The 20,313-nt window shown below is 41.6% G+C and overlaps 2 protein-coding genes across 7 annotated transcripts in view; both read right to left on the bottom strand.

The window, feature by feature from the left end:
- Nucleotides 1-20,313, bottom strand: part of BRF1 (BRF1 general transcription factor IIIB subunit) — a 230,619-nt gene that overhangs the window by 196,942 nt on the left and 13,364 nt on the right. For 5 of the 6 annotated variants that reach the window (XR_013346443.1, XM_077819489.1, XM_077819494.1 and 2 more), the window contains exon 2: nt 5,977-6,057. The exons of the other annotated variant lie outside the window; for it this stretch is intronic. Coding sequence is in view for 4 of the 5 variants with exons in the window: in XM_077819489.1 (XP_077675615.1) it covers nt 5,977-6,057 (81 nt within the window). In the remaining variant the exon portion in view is untranslated. The remainder of the gene's footprint in view (nt 1-5,976; nt 6,058-20,313) is intronic. 6 annotated transcript variants of the gene reach the window in all.
- Nucleotides 1-20,313, bottom strand: part of ZBTB1 (zinc finger and BTB domain containing 1) — a 300,777-nt gene that overhangs the window by 149,683 nt on the left and 130,781 nt on the right. The gene's annotated exons all lie outside the window — the stretch shown is intronic.

Genomic DNA, 20,313 nt, shown 5'->3' on the forward strand with positions numbered 1-20,313 from the left:
CAAACTTAGTTTACCCGAACTCAAGTATCTATGCCTAGATTAAAAGTATCTAAAGACATAATTAGGCTATTGACCACCTTTCCCATTTCCCCTCCTTTCTAACCACTGAAGACTGTATGAAAGCATCAGTGCTCACAGACATAGTTGGAAATAATTTCTTCTTGAATCTGATATGGATATAGCAAGAGCAGATTGCCTGCAAGGAAACAAGAATAAACCAGCTATTTAGAGAGATTACATAATCTAGTGTAGTGTTTCAAAATGAAATTTAAAGAGACAAGAGTCCTGAATTTCATTATTGTAAGTAAGTAAGTACCTATAAAATCCATCCAACACAAAATGGATTTAAAGAAGTTCAGCAGACGAAGACATCACTGTCTTTTTATAAAAAGAAAACCTTATTGATGGGTCCCCCCCTCAAATTAGAATACTTTTGATCCAGTTTAATTAAGTGGACTGCAATTATATTAATACTTTATTTCTAGCTCTTATTCATGTTTGGCGGGTAATGGCACCATTTAAGTAGCTTCATTTCTTCCAACGTAAAATCCATTAATCGAAAGCTGAGATACAATTCTCGCCTCACAGATGTGCAGATTTGGAAAATAAATCTCAGATTTGAACAAAACAGACTTTTGAGGTCCTGAGTACCAATAAGAAAGGATATACATTCTTATTTGTTGATCTTCTGTAACTGAGTATTAAGTTCATTAGCAAAGTACAGTATATTATAAATGAAGCTCTGGTATGCAGATATTGACAAAGGCAATGAATATCATATCTATCATAATATTTTAGCAAATTTAAATAGGTCTCAAGTTTTATAACTAAAGCTACTTCCTGGGTAAATAAACACAGGTTCATCAAAAACAGCCAGAAGATATGAACCACTATGAACTTCTGTTAAAAATAGCAAGAAAACAAGCAGCTAAGGCACAAATGATGTGGGACATTAACTCTGCCTACTGTACATACGACTGAGCAGGGTGCATAAAAATCAATGACTGTTTTAAAAAATAAATAAAATCAGATTTTTTTTTTATTTAAATAGGATTATTTTGATAAAATAGTTTTTTCCTTAAAAAGCATCTAAAGATAGTTTTTAATTAAGATACATTATAGCTCAAATATATCTCATCATGGAATAGGGATTATAAATTCTATAGTATGAGACAACATATTCATTTAATGTTAAGAAAAGTTTTGTAAATGAGTTCCAACAATTCATGGATTAGGAACCCAATCTTATGGGGTTCCACAGGCTTCTGGAAAGATTATTTAGGTTAATCTTTCTATCTACCCAATGGAACTCAGTGCTCAGTCTAGAAGAGACCATCAGAGATGCTTAGTTTTGCAGTTCTCAAACTGTGGATTTGTCTCCAGAGGTAACATGCTTGTTAACATGGGGGGGGGGGAGGGTAAAATAAATAAATAAATAAATATATATATCTAGAGAGGTGAGAAATGACAGACCTCTCAACTCTACTGTCCCTCTAAAAATTTGTGTACACAGAGTCAATCCCTCACCTCTCTCTAAAAGTGCAAAGTTTCAAAAAGTTCAATGAATAGAAGATTGTTGGAGGCGGAATAGATCTGGACAAGGAGAAGAAGTCTGGAGATAAATGTGAAAAGCAAGGGACACGTGCTTGTTTTGTTAAAATATTATATGTTTGTTGTTGCAGAGAAAAATCCAGAATACATAACGTTGTTTTAGTTAAATAAAACAATTTAAATGTCTGTCTGGTGATTTTCTCCTCCTAATACAGCCCGGCAAGAAAATCCTCCAAATATTAATGATTAACCTGTTGAACTGGAGATAGTTCACCTCCCAATGACTTCATAAATATCTGCTTCAATTACCTTTGATAAATGAAATAACCAAACAATCATTCATTTTCTGATATAGCTGTACAACTAATCTGAAAAGTTTTCAAAATAAATCACTGTTTAAAAATGTATAGTGTGTACCTTCTAAAAATGAAATCTACATCTATCTCTGAGTTGTAAAGAATATGTATTAAGGTTATAACAACCAACAAGAATGCACTTTTATGTAGAAAACCATGATTAAATCGAGTCTTCCTGACTAGTGATTTAAATCAAATCCACCCCGCAACTGAGTCTAAACTTTTCAGGCCTGAGACCTTTGTTTGGAAGCTATATAAAACAAACAAACCGAAAAATATTGCAGGAAAAGCCCAGAACTGCTAACTAGCATGTGTTTGATATTTCACTCCTTTGTTCTTCCATTTGGAAGCTATCAGTTGCTACATGCAGGTATTTAAATGAAAAACTACTTTTTACCAAGTTCAGAACAGTCTATAATCACAACACTTACACAAATGATAGCCAGAGTGCATAGCAATTTATATTTTGCTACTAGTTTGGCCCATTCTGACCACTATACGAAGTGATTAAATTAGATATAGTTGGCCAAAGTCGACCCTTTGGAAAACAGTGAAAACAGTGAAATTACCGCAAAGATGAATTTGGTCCAGCAGTTTCTGTTTTTAGCAGACTGTTGTCCTATTGCTGGATCTTCCCCTACATAATGTAAAACATACAGTATTTCTGCAAGAGTAGGCTTATTGACAGCCATGCCAGAATTCTCAGACTACACACAGCCTCAGTCATATTCTTCCTAGCTGCTCTAGAATACATTAGGTGACAACCTTCAGGATTCCTTGAGTTCCACAACCTGTCTCTGCTTCCCATGGACTCATCTTTTCTCTGGCAGCACTCTTACAGAGCACAACCGGAAAGAAAAAATTGAGTATTTATACTATTAAAAACAGCAGTACATATCCATGAATGGAGAAACACCAGTGTGAAGGAACAAATCCATCTCCTAGGAGGTATTTGAAATAATTAAAGAAAAAATTCATGCCTCTGTAGCAAACTCAGCTTATTTCACCAGTCCATTTGCAACTAGATAAACTTCACAAATGCAAATTTTATGGGATGAGTGCACAACTCAATTACTGCATATCTATTTAATATTTCTTTTTCAAATTAAACTACACCACCCAAGGACAAGTCACTGCTTTAAAAAAAAAAAAAAGTCACGTACCAATGACTTCATATTTTCTAGGCGATGAACATTCACCACACTTTTCTTTAAAAAATGCAAGGTAATGTAAATAATTAGGCCACTATACTATAACTATAGATGTAATGATAAAATCATGACGAAGGGCACATGCTGACAGAGATTTTATAACTTTACTCCCATAGCTCAGTTTGTCATTATGGACCTTGTAAAACTCAAAATATACCAGCCAACCTCCTCCCTATGCAGAAGCAAAAAGAAGGGCCTTACCAACCAAGATACCTGTATGTGGACTACAGACTGTTCTTGCAGTGTCTTAGCAAGCACACTGCTGTGTACACTGAGAAGGAGTTTCTAAGACAGATTGGCAACTAGCCAGATGCAAACTTGCTACAGAGATTTGAGTCCAAATTCCTTTTTCTTGAATAAAGGAGGATACACGTGATGGAGTGGAGGTAAGGATACCATGGATAACCTCAGATGAATGCAGTCTCCAGAGTAAAATATTGACTGTTGTAAAACTATTTGAAAGAAAGTTTCAGTTTAGGTAACTATAATTACTTGGTGCAAGACTGGAACTCTGAAGTAGCACTAAAGAGGGAGGATCATAGTTAGGGCCCTACCAAATACACGGCCATGAAAAACATGTCACAGACCATGAAACGTGGTCTCTCCCCCATGAAATCCAGTCTTTTGTGTGCTTTTACCCTATACTATACAGATTTCACAGGGGAGACCAACATTTCTCAAATTGGGGGTCCTGATCCAAGGGGGGGGTGTCACAAGGTTATTTTATGGAGGTCACGGTATTGCCACCCTTACTTCTGCGCTGCCTTCAGAGCTGGGCAGCAGGGAAAAGGCAGCTGTTGGCCAGGCACCCAGCTCTTAAGGCTGTGCCCTGCCAGCAGGAGCGCAGAAGTAAGGGTGGCAAAATACCATACCATGCCACCCTTATTTCTGTGCTGCTGCCTTCAGAGCGGCGGCTGCTGACAGAAGGCCCCGCTCTACAGGCAGCAGCACAGAAGTAAGGGTGACAACACCACACCATTCGATCCTTACTTCTGTGCTGCTGCTGGCGGCAGCTCCGCCTTCAGAGCTGGGCTCCTGGCCAGGAGCCACCGCTCTCCAACTGCCCACCTGTCAGCAGCGACGCAGAAGTAAGAGTAACAGCACTGCAACCCCTCCACCACAATAACCTTGTGACACCCCCCGCCCACTCCTTTTTGGATCAGGACCCCTACAATTACAACACCATGACATTTCAGATTTAAATAGCTGAAATAATTACATTTACTATTTTTAAAATCCTATGACCGTGTAATTGACCAAAATGGACCATGAATTTGGTAGGACCCTACTTATAATAAAGAGGTTCGTCACACAAGTGGCCAATATATACACAACTCCTAGGGTGGAGGATGCTCAGCATTATTTTCAAGCAAACTCTTCATACAATTCAGGAGTTACATTGTCAAATTCCAGAGAGCAACATCCAGTTCTGCTCAGCACAACACACAGCCTCAGAGAGTAACTGAAAAATAGAAAGTACTTTCTAGGTTCTAAGGACTCCCGAAAAAGAGGAGGCTAGTATATTCAAAGAGTAATATTTTTTTCAGTATTTTACTTTTCTGAAGTTAACGTTACAAATATTGTGAAGTAGATAGTCGTTGTACATAACAGCCACTTTGTTTAAAACTTAAATATCTGTCCAAAATTAATTTTTAGTTAAGGTTCATTCCTTCACGTAATTAAACTTCACTAACAAAAATTCTCTTATTGATAGAATTTTCAAAGTCTCATGAGGTGACCATGTAACTTTGGGCCAGATTCTGATATTGTTGCTCACACTGAGTAGCACTTTACTCCACTGGTAGGCCCACAACATGGTGTATGGTACCATTCAGCATGAATAAGGGTAACATAATCTAGCTCTATGTCAATTATTCTACAATTATGTATTTGTGCAGATCAGTGTTATCCTTCCTGTTTGTATGCAGGCACAATTTTGGAAACCAAGATTTCCTTTTCTAGAGTTGTGTGTAAAAGCCTCTACTGAGGAAAAACATCATTTATTTTAAAATACTCTAAGAAATTAAGATAATTGGTAAGATATTGATGGAAGCCCACCTACATCTCCCGGTTAATCACATCACCTTTTGAGAGTCTTTAATGTGACAAAAAAAATCAATCAGCTGTCACCTCAAGAACATAAGGCAACACTGTTGATTAGCCAACAAATGGCAATGTATATCTGCGGATAAAAAGTAATAACATCTAAATCTGGAAGATTATTCCATTTCTAAACAAAAACCTCTTTCACTGATTAAAAAATTCAAAGGGTCATTTTCAATTATACAAACAACATTAAAATGTATACCATGCAAACGCTGTGATTTTAGGTTTCTATACACCTTTTCCCTTATACCTTATTAATACCCTCTTTGGAAGCTTGAAATTAATTTCTTCTTCCTCTCTCTCTCCTCCCCAATTACAGTTTTTTATTGTAGGTATATTTGAATAGTCTTATTTTAAAACGGTATGAAAATAAAAGCAGAGGAACACTTATGCTCGTAAATAAATGTGCATAAAGCACTTAAGAACTTCGCAAATTAATAAGATAAAAAGGTACAGTAAGCTATCTGCTAATAAAAAGTACAGTGGACCTTCCAACCTTGAAAAAGCCCTTTTAAAATACTGTCAAGTGCCATTGTCATTTGTCCAACTATATGATCTCAGAAGGCAGATTTATAATAATCCAACAAGAGAACAATGTAAAATCAGCAGGAGGGAGAATTACAGACTTGTCTACTCTACAGAAAATAGTTACGCTAGGGTTTGAGGTCACATTCAAAACTAAAAATTAAACATCAATCGCATTTATGTTGAGCTAAAAATCATACAATAACAAGACTAAAGTTTGCAAGTACCATTCTGGAGAGTCTGTGCTCGTGATTCCTTTCCCAAATTGACATGGAATCCTCCTCCTAACGATGGTGTTTTACCAGCACCTGTGGGGGAGAGGGGGGCGACAAAAACTAACAATTATCAGATACAACTAAAGCCTTAAAATAGATCTTACAATGCATCCTTTTCATTCAATACTTTTACAATGTATGATCGGGCAAAATTATGGTCTGGTAAGGGTGGTAACATAGGGATTTGAAGGGTGAAAGGCATAGCATATAAATTCAGTAGGGACCTACCAAACTCAGTGCTTTCCCCACAATCTCTCGCCTGGGCTGCTCCAAGGTTAGCTAGTGTAACAATGTGCCGTCCCTTACTCCAGAAAGAACATTAAGTCATAATCTAGCCCTCAATTGTAAAATCTTTCTCGCAGTAAACCACAGAACAATTGCTCATTTATATTTTGTTAGAGAAAGGTTAAATACTGAATTTTAATAGCTAAACATCTACATTACAGAACAGAAAATGTGGTCAGTGTGCAAAAGGTTCTGTGTTAAGGCTAGTATATACACACCTCGTACATTGAAAACGCTGCAATATAAGTCAAGCACCCATACTGTAGCTTGGGTTACAGAATTGTGTGTCTGGAATGTAGAGTCGATGAAGCAATTCAGGTATTAAAAAAGGAGATGGAAGGTTAGAAAGTAACAAATCTCAGCAGAGTTGGAGGCCTTGTCTACACAACCTGGGTAAGTCGACCTAAGTTATGCAACTCCAGATATGTGAACAACATAGCTGGAGTCAAAGTAGCTTAGGTCAACTTACTGAGGTGTCTACACTGCACTGTGTTGATGGGAAATGTTCTCCCATCAATTTCATAGAATCATAGAATATCAGGGTTGGAAGGGACCTCAGGAGGTCATCTAGTCCAACCCCCTGATCAAAAGCAGAACCCAACCCCCATTAAATCATTTACCTTACTCTTCTCGTTCCGGTAGAGTACCAGGGTCCAAAGGAGAGCGATCTGCAGTCATTTAGCGGGTCTTCACTAGACCTGCTAAATTGCCCCCCGGTGCTTTGATTGCAGCAGCGTCAATCCCAGCTAAGTGTAGACATGCCCTCAGATTCACTCTTACTTTGCTAAACTAGCATATCCTAAGGGACAGTTGCTGCACTGAGTGGCTTCAGTGTGAGCACGCTACTTGAAATCAACGAGAATATTCACAAGCGTAAGGGTTGCACAAGTGGCCCCTAAACTATTAGTGATGAACAATTGGATCCTTTCACAAAAGATGATTTTTTTCAAAAATAACCATGGGGTTAATGGTTTCAGAGTGGTAGCCATGTTAGTCTGTATCAGCAAAAAGAATGAGTACTTGTGGCATTTTAGAGACTAAGAAATGTATTAGTCTTTAAGGTGCCACGAGTACTCCACGTTCTTTTTTCATGAGGTTAACGTGATGAGTTGGACCCCTTGGGAAGCCACCTGATGTGCTGAGATACCACCAAGTCTACCTGTTCTGCCAGCATGGGTCCCCTTTAACCTGTCTTGCTGAGCCAGGCTATTAAAGCCTCCTCTAACACACACAGGCAGAGCCACACCCAGCTGCAGATCAGCTCTGGGAAGACTCAGTTTAAGGGACTTGCTCCAGCACTCAGATGTACTTTGGAGTACAGACCCAAAGATATATTATGAAATTCACACCCTCCCCTCAATGTGGAGAGAGGTATGCACACTTCTTGCTGCCCTCCCCCAGTTAGAAATTACAGAAACTGGGTTTAATAATAAACAAAACAAATTTTATGAACTATAAAAGGCAGATTTTAAGTGGTAAAAGGGGTAACAAACAGGTCAAAGCAGATTACTAAGCAAATTAAATTTAACACACAAACCAAGCTAATTTCGCTAAAGAAATTGGTTACAAATAGTATTTCTCACCCTAATATTGTTGCAGGCAGTTTGCAAAGTTTCTGTGGTTCAGAGTTCCAGTTATATTTCTTTTCAGACCTGACCCCTGTCTCAGTCTGGACTCCCCACTTGCCTTCCCCTTTGCAGTCTTTCTTCTTGGGCAGACAGGCCATGGAGAGGAGGAGTCTTGTTTGCCTTCCTCTCCACCCTTAAGTAGGATTTACATAAGGCAGCAATCCTTTGTTTCCCAGACTTGACCCCCCCCTCCCCCCACAGTGGAAAGTTACAAGAAGTCACAGGTAATGCTTTAGTATCAGGTGACAAGACCACCCGACTCTGTAGGATCACAGCATCCATGAGTCAGTGGCAGTATGGAGCGTCCACAGGAAGGCCAAGCTTTTCACAGTCCATTGTTCTCGCTGATGGGCCGTCCACCCTGTTTGGCTTTTCCACTGCTGTACCTGAAGTGTTAGCAGTGGGCGTCACCCAAAGTAGCATAGTTGAAATACAGATACATAGACAATATTCCTAACTTCAGATACAAAAATGATACAGGCATACAGATTGGATAATCGCATTTAATAAATCAAATTATCTCTCTCAGGAGCCATCTTGCATAAGGTATATCTCAGTTATGTCATATTCATATCATAAGCATATTTTCATAAAGATATGGAATGACACAGTTACCTCAAGCAAAAAACTTGGAAAATATCAACTTTAACAGCAAATCAGACCAAAATACTAAAATCCTGTAGTACTGAATACGTATGCTGTTAAGTAGTTAATTATCTGAAGAATATTTTGGACTTCAATAGTCCTCTCTTTAGGGTGAGAAAAGGAGATGATATGTTCCTATCAACCCCTCCACCCCCCCCATTCCTCCAAATTTAATGAAACTACATACTTCCATCTGAGTACAGCTGTACAAGACTCTCTCTAGAGCCAAACACCTCTCTACACTGAGACTCTGGCTAGTGGGATACTTCCCTCCTTTACATATCATTTGGAAGTAATTCAAGGCATTCTCTCCCACACACAGGTTGAGTATGATACCTCCACAATAATGTAAATTCAAGAAGTGAAGAACTGAACTTGGATTCCAGATTGTTTCAGCCAAATGGAAATATGCTGCACTGCTACTGACTTGCTGGGATAGTGCCCGCTCTTAAATGCTTACATTAAATTAGTTGGAAAGATGCACAAAAGAGAAGACAAAGTTCAAAAACACATTCCTATGAAAGCTTTCTGGACAACACTTTTAAGCTTGATTTTTCATACAAGCGTATACAACCCTTTGAATCTGGTCAGGTTTTCGATACTTTCCACTCACCCTGGTAACAAACCAACTTCAACGGCCCCTTCTTTAAGGAGCTCCTTTCAGTCAAATACTTCAAAGGCTCTAGATGTGGGGGCTCCACAGTTTAATGTTACAGTTCACAACCCTCATTAAGGAACCAAAACATTCACCATGGCCTCTGACTCCCAGTGCCTGTGTCTTTAACCCAGGGGTCTCACACACGCGTATTTTCTGCGGCCCCCCCCCCGCAGCTTCCCGCAGCCCCCCCCCAGCGTTTACCTAGAGCAGCTCCGGCCCAGCGCACACCAGGGGCAGGGCAGGCTCCCTCCCTGCCTGTCTTGCCCCTGTGCTGATCCGGGAAGCAGCCAGGACCTGGCGGAGGGAGGGCACAGGGGTCTGTGTGTTGCCCTGGCCGCTCCTCCATGTACCTCCCCGAAGCTCCCATTGGCCGCAGTTGCCCATTCCCAGCCAGTGGGAGCTTTGGGGGGCGGTGCCTGGAGGTGTGGCCAGGGCAACACACAGACCCCCGTGCACACAGTCTCTCAAAGGTGAGAAAATATTCAGCAATATCACTGGATTCATCATACTGTGGATATAGTCGCTCCCATTTGTGGATTGTTGGGGAAAGATTTTTAGGGTTATCCAGTATATTCTGCTGAGCCTTTGCCTTCTCTATCTCCAGTGCATACTTCCTCTTTTTTTCCCCTCTCCTCCATTTCTTTTTCCTTTGCCTCCATAGCTCTCCTGTGGGCAGCCTCCTGGGCTTTCTCTGCCTCCATAGATCTGGTGGGCAACCTCCTGGGCTTTCTCTGCCTCCATAGCTCTCTGGTGGGCAGCCTCCATTTCTTTTTCTTTGGCTTCCAGTCTGGCTAACTCCAGCCTCTGTTTGGTCTTGCTTTCTGTCATCCTAGCCCCTCTGTTTTTAACCTAGCTATTCCCAAGAGTTAGAAACAAAGAAAAAAAAAACCTGTCTTGTAAAATTTTGCTGTGCTGTAACCCAATACGCTTGTGTCTCTGACAGCTGTTCTAAGCTTACAGAAAAATCCTTTTGTTATGGAGATGCTCTGTCCCCAGGCAAAGAGACAGAATAAACTCTAACTGCTTTCAGCTTAAAACCTGCTTCCAAGCAGCCCAAAGGAAAATAAACCTGTCCTTTTAAAATCCTGCTGTGCTTCTGTTTCAAAATGATCCTGGTTCAAAATGATCCCACCACTCTGCCACCATGTCAAGGTTCCTTCCCTACTCTGAAGTCTAGGATACAGATGTGGGGACCTCCATGAAAGACCCCTTAAGCTTATTCTTACCAGCTTAGGTTAAAAACTTCCCCAAGGTACAAACTTCACCTTGTTCTTGAACAGTATGCTGCCACCACCATTCATTTTAAACAAAGAACAGGGAAAGAGACCACTTGGAGACGTCTTCCCCCAAAATATCCCCCAAAACCCTATACCCCCTTTCCTGGGGAAGGCTTGATAAGAATCCTCTCCAATTGGTACAGGTGAACACAGACCCAAACCCTTGGATCTTAAGAACAATGAAAAATCAATCAGGTTCTTAAAAGAAGAATTTTATTTAAAGAAACGGTAAAAGAATCACCTCTGTAAAATCAGGATGGTAAATACCTTACAGGGTAATCAGATTCAAAACACAGAGAATCCCTCTAGGCAAAACCTTAAATTACAAAAAGACACAAAAACAGCAATATGCATTCCCTCCAGCACAGCTTATTTTACAAGCCATTACACAAAAGAAAATCTAACGCATTTTCTAGCTAGATTACTTACTAACTTTACAGGAGTTGTAAGGCTTACACTCCTGATCTCTTCACAGCAAAAGCATCACACAGACAGCCCAAAACCTTTGCTCCCCCCCTCCAGATTTGAAAGTATCTTGTCCCCTCATTGGTCATTTTGGGTCAGGTGCCAGTGAGTTTACCTTAGCTTCTTAACCCTTTACAGGTGAAAGGGTTTTGCCTCTGGCCAGGAGGGATTTTATAGCACTGTATACAGAAAGATGGTTACCCTTCCCTTTATATTTATGACAGCGTAGTATAAACATGTCATTGTCTGTATGAAATTTTAGTTTGTACTTACTTCGCTAGTGCTTTTTATGTAGCCTGTTGTAAAACAAGGCAAGTATCTAGATGAGTTGATGTACCCTGTGGAAGACCTTTGCATACCTCCAGGGGTACACATACCCCTGGTTGAGAACCACTGTTCTAGAGAAGTGCACAAGATTTCATTTAGTATTAAGAGGTCTAACTACCAACATGCATTTCAAGATTGGCTCCTGCTGGTCAGTATATATTGCTATCATTTCTCTCTTTTAAAGTACAGCAAAAAACTAAGGCCCTGATCCTGCAAACACTTACACTAATGCTTACATTAAGTAGGTGAGTAGTCCTGTTGAATTCAATAGAACAATTCAAGTGAGTAAAGTTAAGAACATACGTAAGTGTTTGAGATACAGCTAGAGCTAAGGAGAGTTGAAAATAAAATAAGTTACTCTTAGACCAAATAATGTGTAATAGAAAATATTCTAATATTAATTATTTGTATTATCATAATACCTAGAGGCCCTAGTCAAGATGTGCTAGGATCTGTACACACACACACACACGCACACTAAGAGACAATCCCTCTCCCAAAAGCTTACAGTCTAAATATACCAGACAAAAGATCAGAAAAAAAAAGTGTATTGTAATCCCCTTGACATTGAAGCCCATCTACTAGTAAATGGTCCAGCTCTGCATAAGCCAAACAGGCACAGCAGGTAGATAAAGACTTTCAGTTACTACCAAAATCAACTGGATTCGAACTTGTAATTTAGACGTAAAAGATTATCTCCCTATCCACTAACATCTGTGGAAGATTTCACGTATTAGGACTAACAGCATAGAAACAATTATGTTTCTCACGTTTTATGCTTTTTCTACCTTCTCATTCCTTATTGCTAAGAAAGTTTTCATGAAAATGAAATTCGAGTGGTGCTAAAAAATATGTACCACTGGCAAAAAAAAAAAAAATCAAAGTGGAACCAATTAAAACAACTCTACAACCAACAGAACACCACCTCCAGGAGAAACCACTATACCATGACCTTCCACATGGCTGTTACATGACACCACATCATCATCAACCCATCAAGACTACTGAAGGATCTGTACTCTCCAAGAGACTGAACTTCTGTCCCATCATAGAACTGGGTATCATATGAACATGTGGAAACCTAGGAAAATTCTTCCACCGACTCCACCTCAAAGAATTTTTCACAACAAAGATGATACCACCCACAACTACCACATCCCACTGACAGACATAAGAAAAAAGAATCGTCTGACGAGACATGCCTCAGTGGATGAAACCACACATTGGATGATTACACTGATTGTTTCAGGAGGTAAAAAATGGACACTGAAATCCTCAATAAAAAATACTTCCACCACAATCTCTCTACCGCTGAGAGGACAGCTATACAGTCCCTGAAATCCAAACCTCAGATAGTGATCAAACCAGTTAACAAAGGGGGCACTATTGTAGTCCTTAATTATGATGACTGACAGTGAGGCCGACAGACAAGTCTCTGGACACCACCTACTATAAAGAACTCAAAAGGACCCCAAAACTCATCCTTCTTGATGCCATCAATTATTAGCTCTCCTTCCCCACTAAGTAGAAGACCTTCACTTCCTCCTTGCTCCTAATGTATTTAAAAGACAATTTAAAAAAGGTTCTTTATGTTCCTTGCTAGGACTAACTCATTTTGTCTCTTAGCCTTTCCGATTTTGTCCCTACATGCTTGTGCTATTCTTCTGTACTCGTCCTTAGCAATTTGTCAATGTTTCCATTTTTTGTAGGATTCCTTTTTGATTTTCAGGTCATTAAAAAGCTCTTCATGGAGCATAGCCACCAACTTCCCCTCTTTCCCCAGGGTGCTCGTTCCCCTCTCTTCCCCCAGCCCCGCCCCCATTCCAACCCCTTCCCTAAAGTCCTCACTCCAACTCTGCCCCCTCCCTGCCCCTATTCCAACTCCTTTCCCAAATCCCTGCCCCAGCCCCGCCTCCTCCCCGAGAGCGACATGTTCCCGCTTCTTTCTTCATCTTCTTCTTCCCATGAGACTTTATCTGCCAGTTCTCTGAATTTGTTAAACTCTGCTTTTTTGAAGTCTATTTTCCTTATTCTGTTGCTCTCACGCTTTCCTTTCCTTAGGATCATGAAATCTCTGACTCCATGGTCACTTTCACCTCAACTGCCTTCCCACTTTCAGCTTCACATCCAATTCCTCCCTGCTGGTCAGAATCAAGTCTAAAAATGACAGCTCCCCCTGGTTCTTCCACTTTCTGAAACAAAAAGCTGTCCTAAGAACTTACTGGAAATTTTGTGTTTTGCCAAATTACTTTTCCAACTGATGTCTGGGTAATTAAATTTCCCCAGTTACTACCAGTTATGCAGAAATTTCAACTCTTTCTCTTCCTTTAAAGCTTCCCCATCTTGTGTTATACATCAAGATATACACATTGTACATAAAGGTCACTTCTTACATGTGATGATATGTCCAGCTCCTGCTGAGCTGAAATGGGAACAACACACGTATCTGAATGAAGAATTTGGCTCTGAACACAGGTAGGACAGTTATGTGTTCATACAGTTTAAATGTAAAGTCTAATTTTACAATCAACTAAGCTGCATAAAGTTTCACTAACCATCATAGAATATCAGGGTTGGAAGGGACCTCAGGAGGTCATCTAGTCCAACCCCCTGCTCAAAAGCAGGACCAATCCCCAATTAAATCATCCCAGCCAGGGCTTTGTCAAGCCTGACCTTAAAAACTTCTAAGGAAGGAGATTCCACCACCTCCCTAGGCAACGCATTCCAGTGTTTCACCACCCTCCTAGTGAAAAAGTTTTTCCTAATATCCAACCTAAACCTCCCCCACTGCAACTTGAGACCATTACTCCTTGTCCTGTCCTCTTCCACCACTGAGAATAGTCTAGAACCATCCTCTCTGGAACCACCTTTCAGGTAGTTGAAAGCAGCTATCAAATCCCCCCTCATTCTTCTCTTCTGCAGACTAAACAATCCCAGTTCCCTCAGCCTCTCCTCATAAGTCATGTGTTCCAGACCCCTAATCCTTGTTGTTGCCCTTCGCTGGACTCTTTCCAATTTATCCACATCCTTCTTGTAGTGTGGGGCCCAAAACTGGACACAGTACTCCAGATGAGGCCTCACCAATGTCGAATAGAGGGGGACGATCACGTCCCTCGATCTGCTTGCCATGCCCCTACTTATACATCCCAAAATGCCAGTGGCCTTCTTGGCAACAAGGGCACACTGCTGACTCATATCCAGCTTCTCGTCCACTGTCACCCCTAGGTCCTTTTCCGCAGAACTGCTGCCTAGCCATTCGGTCCCTAGTCTGTAGCTGTGCATTGGGTTCTTCCATCCTAAGTGCAGGACCCTGCACTTATCCTTATTGAACCTCATCAGATTTCTTTTGGCCCAATCCTCCAATTTGTCTAGGGCTCTCTGTATCCTATCCCTCCCCTCCAGCGTATCTACCACTCCTCCCAGTTTAGTATCATCCGCAAATTTGCTGAGAGTGCAATCCACACCATCCTCCAGATCATTTATGAAGATATTGAACAAAACCAGCCACAGGACCGACCGCTTGGGCACTCCACTTGACACCGGCTGCCAACTAGACATGGAGCCATTGATCACCACCCGTTGAGCCCAACAATCTAGCCAACTTTCTACCCACCTTATAGTGCATTCATCCAGCCCATACTTCTTTAACTTGCTGACAAGAATACTGTGGGAGCCCGTGTCAAAAGCTTTGCTAAAGTCAAGAAACAATACATCCACTGCTTTCCCTTCATCCACAGAACCAGTAATCTCATCATAGAAGGTGATTAGATTAGTCAGGCATGACCTTCCCTTAGTGAATCCATGCTGACTGTTCCTAATCACTTTCCTCTCATCTAAGTGCTTCAGAATTGATTCTTTGAGGACCTGCTCCATGATTTTTCCGGGGACTGAAGAGAGGCTGACTGGCCTGTAGTTCCCAGGATCCTCCTTCTTCCCTTTTTTAAAGATTGGCACTACATTAGCCTTTTTTCCAGTCATCCGGGACTTCCCCCGTTCGCCACGAGTTTTCAAAGATAATGGCCAATGGCTCTGCAATCACAGCCGCCAATTCCTTTAGCACTCTCGGATGCAACTCGTCCGGCCCCATGGACTTGTGCACGTCCAGTTTTTCTAAATAGTCCCTAACCACCTCTTTCTTCACAGAGGGCTGGCCATCTATTCCCCGTGTTGTGATGCCCAGCGCAGCAGTCTGGGAGCTGACCTTGTTAGTGAAGACAGAGGCAAAAAAACATTGAGTACATTAGCTTTTTCCACATCCTCTGTCACTAGGTTGCCTCCCTCACTCATCAAGGGGCCCACACTTTCCTTGGCTTTCTTCTTGTTGCCAACATACCTGAAGAAACCCTTCTTGTTACTCTTAACATCTCTCGCTAGCTGCAGCTCCAGGTGCGATTTGGCCCTCCTGATTTCATTCCTACATGCCCGAGCAATATTTTTGTACTCTTCCCTGGTCATATGTCCAACCTTCCACTTCTTGTAAGCTTCTTTTTTATGTTTAAGATCCGCTAGGATTTCACCGTTAAGCCAAGCTGGTCGCCTGCCATATTTACTATTCTTTCGACACATCGGGATGGTTTGTCCCTGTAACCTCAACAGGGATTCCTTGAAATACAGCCAGCTCTCCTGGACTCCTTTCCCCTTCATGTTAGTCCCCCAGGGGATCCTACCCATCCATTCCCTGAGGGAGTCGAAGTCTGCTTTCCTGAAGTCCAGGGTCCGTATCCTGCTGCTTACCTTTCTTCCCTGTGTTAGGATCCTGAACTCAACCAACTCATGGTCACTGCCTCCCAGATTCCCATCCACTTTTGCTTCCCCTACTAATTCTTCCCGGTTTGTGAGCAGCAGGTCAAGAAAAGCTCCCCCCCCAGTTGGCTCCTCTAGCACTTGCACCAGGAAATTGTCCCCTACGCTTTCCAAAAACTTCCCGGATTGTCTGTGCACCGCTGTATTGCTCTCCCATCTTCATAGACTGAATAATAAAAATAATGCAATGTTACAGCTGGATAGTTAAAACTCCACAAAAAGTCAGTAAATTCAGCCATACTACAAATGCTGTATGTTTATGGTATACACTTAAAGACAAACAATAACATTAAGCTCTTTGTTTAAGAAAAACAGAACTAGCAACCACTACAAGGCCAAATTAACATTCTATTTTAATCCGAATTTTTACATTTCTTGACTCTCTTCAATTTTTAATTATGCAGCTTTAACAATGAACTAAAACTCTTTTCTCTGTTTTAAAAATTTGATTTCCAAGATTTACCAGAAATATAACCCAGAGCTATTTCAGGGCACACAAGCAGAGCCTGTTATGTTCCTTGATCCATGAAGTGCAGATGCAGCCCTGCAGAACTTAGGAACTCCACAAGAGAAGGTTGCAGCCTTGGCAAGTCCCCTGTGCATACTTCCATAACTCTATGCAACACATCTCTTCTGAAATGAGCACTTCACAACTCTACAAAGTCATCTACTAAATATTCCCCATACCACTTAAACTCTCAGCTTTATTAAATCAAAACCTTCCTCTCTTCCCAGGTTTAGGGATAGTCTGTGACAGTTAGCTACAAATGCTGGGTAGAGGGAGGTGTGTGGAGATGCACAACCCCAGAAACACTTAGGAATTGTACTGCAGGCAAAGATCTTTCCGCAGGCCACTCCCTGCAGGCAGTCAGATCCACATTTTGCACATGCTGTTGGGATGGCCCAGAATACCCCGAGGCACCTACCCATACTCCACAGCCAGCCATGCCTCTACTTCTTCCCTCCCACCTTTTCAGAATCATGCTCCCCAAGGAGCAACAGAAGCAAGCAGTCCATGCATCCTGGGGCTATTGAGAGTGGCCCGACATTGCAACCTGAGCAGGACAAAACTGAGGGTGGGAGAAAGCTGTGTGTCTTGCCTCTCTCTCCACCCATGTGTGGGCAAAGAAGGATCACACACAGTCTACACAGTTTCAGCCAAAACATTAATTTTTCAAAATTAATGGGTTAGGGAAAAGAGAGGGTTATAATGGAGGCTTTCTTGCAGCTTTAACTAAGAGTAACTGTTGCTTGACGGGACCACTATAGTTAACACATGGCCAGCACTGTATGTTTATGAAAGAAAACACTACTAAAAATTAGAAAAAAGGCTGTATTTTAATATCCTTTTCTCTGCAGATGCAGAATAAAACTTGTAAAGAATACAGAATGTACCAAATCAACTGTGCCATAATCCAAGGTTTTTACTAACTAGACTGGGAGATTTAATATAAAAAAATTAATGAGCTTGCCATTTAAGTTAGACCATGAAACCCAAAAGCAGTGTAGGTCAATGTTCCATTGCAATTCATGTGTGCAACAGCATAGGATTTAATAGTTTTGACTGCACAGAAATCTTTAATCAAAGTCTACAAAGTCTATAAATGAAAGTCTTCTGTTATATTCTCCCATCAGCCGATTTTAACAGACAAGCGAACAGATCTTCACACACCATAATCTACTAAAATGCTTACGTGAATAAACTCAGCAGAGACACGTTTTCCAGTCTAGAGCCTTCTAGCTGCACCCCACCCTCAAAAAAATCAGCTCACTTTCAAAAGAGGGATGTGCCCACTTTCCACAATGTTCCAGTCTGAATATCATACAAAAATCAATGTGGACCTAACACAATGTAAAGGATTCAGCATTTTCATAGCTGCCAACAATATAATCTGCAGTATTTCAAGCAAGCATTTGTTGCTATCTCAAAGATAGCACATACAGGAAGATGCGCTGCCAGGAAGAATCATCCACTAAGTCTGATGCAAGATTGCCACCTTGAGGAATCCAGGAGATAAGCATAAGGGGGGAAAGTTACTGTTCATAAATTTCTAAAACTTGAATTTTTCACTTATGTCCCAGACAGATACCTCCATACCATAAAAATAAATAGAGTCTTCGTTCTCCCCTACTATCACTACCATTATATTTATGGATGAATTTGGTACTCGGGAAAGTGAAAAACTAAAGCCAGGCAAAATATTGGCATGTGTTCAAGCTGCCCAATAAGGGTCTGCCAATCCAGTAGGGTTGCCAACTTTCTAATTGCACAAAACCAAAACCCCTTCCCCGAGGCCTTGCCCCCGCTCACTCCATCCTCCCTCCCTCCGTCGCTTGCTCTCCCCCACCCTCACACACTTTCACCGAGCTGGGGCAGGGGATTGGGGTGCAGGAAGGGGGTATGGGCTCTGGGCTGGGGGTGTGGGCTCTGGGTGGAGCCAGAAATAAGGGGTTTGGGGTGCAGGAGGGAGCTCCAGACTGGGGCCAAGGGGTTCAGAGTGGGGGAGAGGGTGCAGACTCCGGTTAAGGGTGCAGGCTCTGGGGTGAGGATAAGGGGCTTGGGGTGAAGGGGGGAGCTCCGGGCTGGGACAGGGGGTTGGAGTATAGGGGGGGCTCCAAGAGGGAGTTTGGTGCAGGAAGGGAATCCAGGCTTGGGCAGGGGGTTGTGGTGCAGGAGGCGGCTCAGGCAGGGAGTTAGGGTGCAGGGTCCCAGTGGCGCTTACCGCGCTGTACGTTCCCAGGAAGCGGCCACCAAGTCCCTGCAGCCCCATGGCGCATGGGTGTCCAGGGGGGCTCTGCATGCTGCCCTCGCACCCACAGGTGCCGCCCCTGCAGCTCCCATTGGTTGTGGTTCCTGGCCAACTGGAGCTGTGGAGACAGCATTTGGGGTGGGGGCTCCCATGGCTGCACATGGAGCCTCCCTGGCTGCACATGCGCCTAGGGTCCACAAGGATCTGGCGGCTGCTTCTGTGACCCACAGGGAGCTACGGCAGGCAGAGAACCTGCCTTAGCCCCAGACCCCAACTGTGCCCAGGCTTTTACGGCTCAGTCAGCAGTACCGACCGGAGCTGCCAGGGTCCCTTTTTGACCAGGTGTTCCAGTCAAAAACCAGACACCTGGTAACTCTACAATCCAGTACAGTCCTAACCCACATCTCCCTCTGTTTTGGAACCTTAACTATGGCCTCACCTCTCTTATGGATCAAAGTTAACATTTTATGGTGTCAGTCTGTGTACTAGCCTTTCACCTCTGGAGATCCGGATCACAAAGAAGAGCAATTTTGGTAGCACTATCCTTGTACACAGTTTTGCACATCAGGTAAAATAAAAATAAAAAAGCTGAAAAGAGCCAGTAGAATCTACTCAAAAAGTGTCCAAGACTGCACTAGGAGCAAGTGAGAGGTCAGGACTGAGGTGCATTGGGAGATCATTGTGGGAAAACTTGAGAACAATTAATGGCTCAAATCAATAACCTAGATTCTTGACTTCTATAAACATAGTAACACAATACATAAGAAACCTTTAGCAACATTTGTGAGGTAATTTGCCATGGACAAAAATAAAGTTAATATCAATACAAAAAAAATAAATTGGTTAGTCTCTAAGGTGCCACAAGTACTCCTTTTCTTAATACGAAACATTTTATTCTGCCAATTATAATTGTCTCAATAGTGAGCAATGTACTTCTGCATTTTGCCTACTTATCATGGTGGATAAAAATTGTGATTTTTTTTTTAAGATAGAAGAGTTTTATTTAAATTATTTTTTCATTTAAAGCAGATTATTAATTTGCATATGGCTAGTTCTTTACTTTCCTCCTATTTTCTAGTCTTAAATTGCTAAAATGGATTTTTTATGTATTTCTTTAATTAGTTTTCTAGTTGTTAGAATTTCAGATTTTACACATGGACAACTTCTACTAAGAAGTTTCGCACTTAAAATGATTTTCTATCCCAAAATAAAAAAGTCCAAGGCATAAGTAACCTATTTACTGTGTGAACACTGCAAATTCTAACACACAATATTTATAAACAAATAGCCAAAACTACATTTGCAATCAACCCCACCTTCCAATATATTGAACTTCCACAAATCAAGGAAGCTGAAATGCTTTGACCAGGCTATATTTCCTCAAACAGATTTTGCAGGTGAGTCTATGGGACTTGTGTTCCTAAATACCTAATTATGAGTTTAGGAACTTA

Source organism: Eretmochelys imbricata, chromosome 6, assembly GCF_965152235.1.
Source record: "Eretmochelys imbricata isolate rEreImb1 chromosome 6, rEreImb1.hap1, whole genome shotgun sequence".
Classification (NCBI taxonomy): Eukaryota; Metazoa; Chordata; order Testudines; family Cheloniidae; genus Eretmochelys; species Eretmochelys imbricata.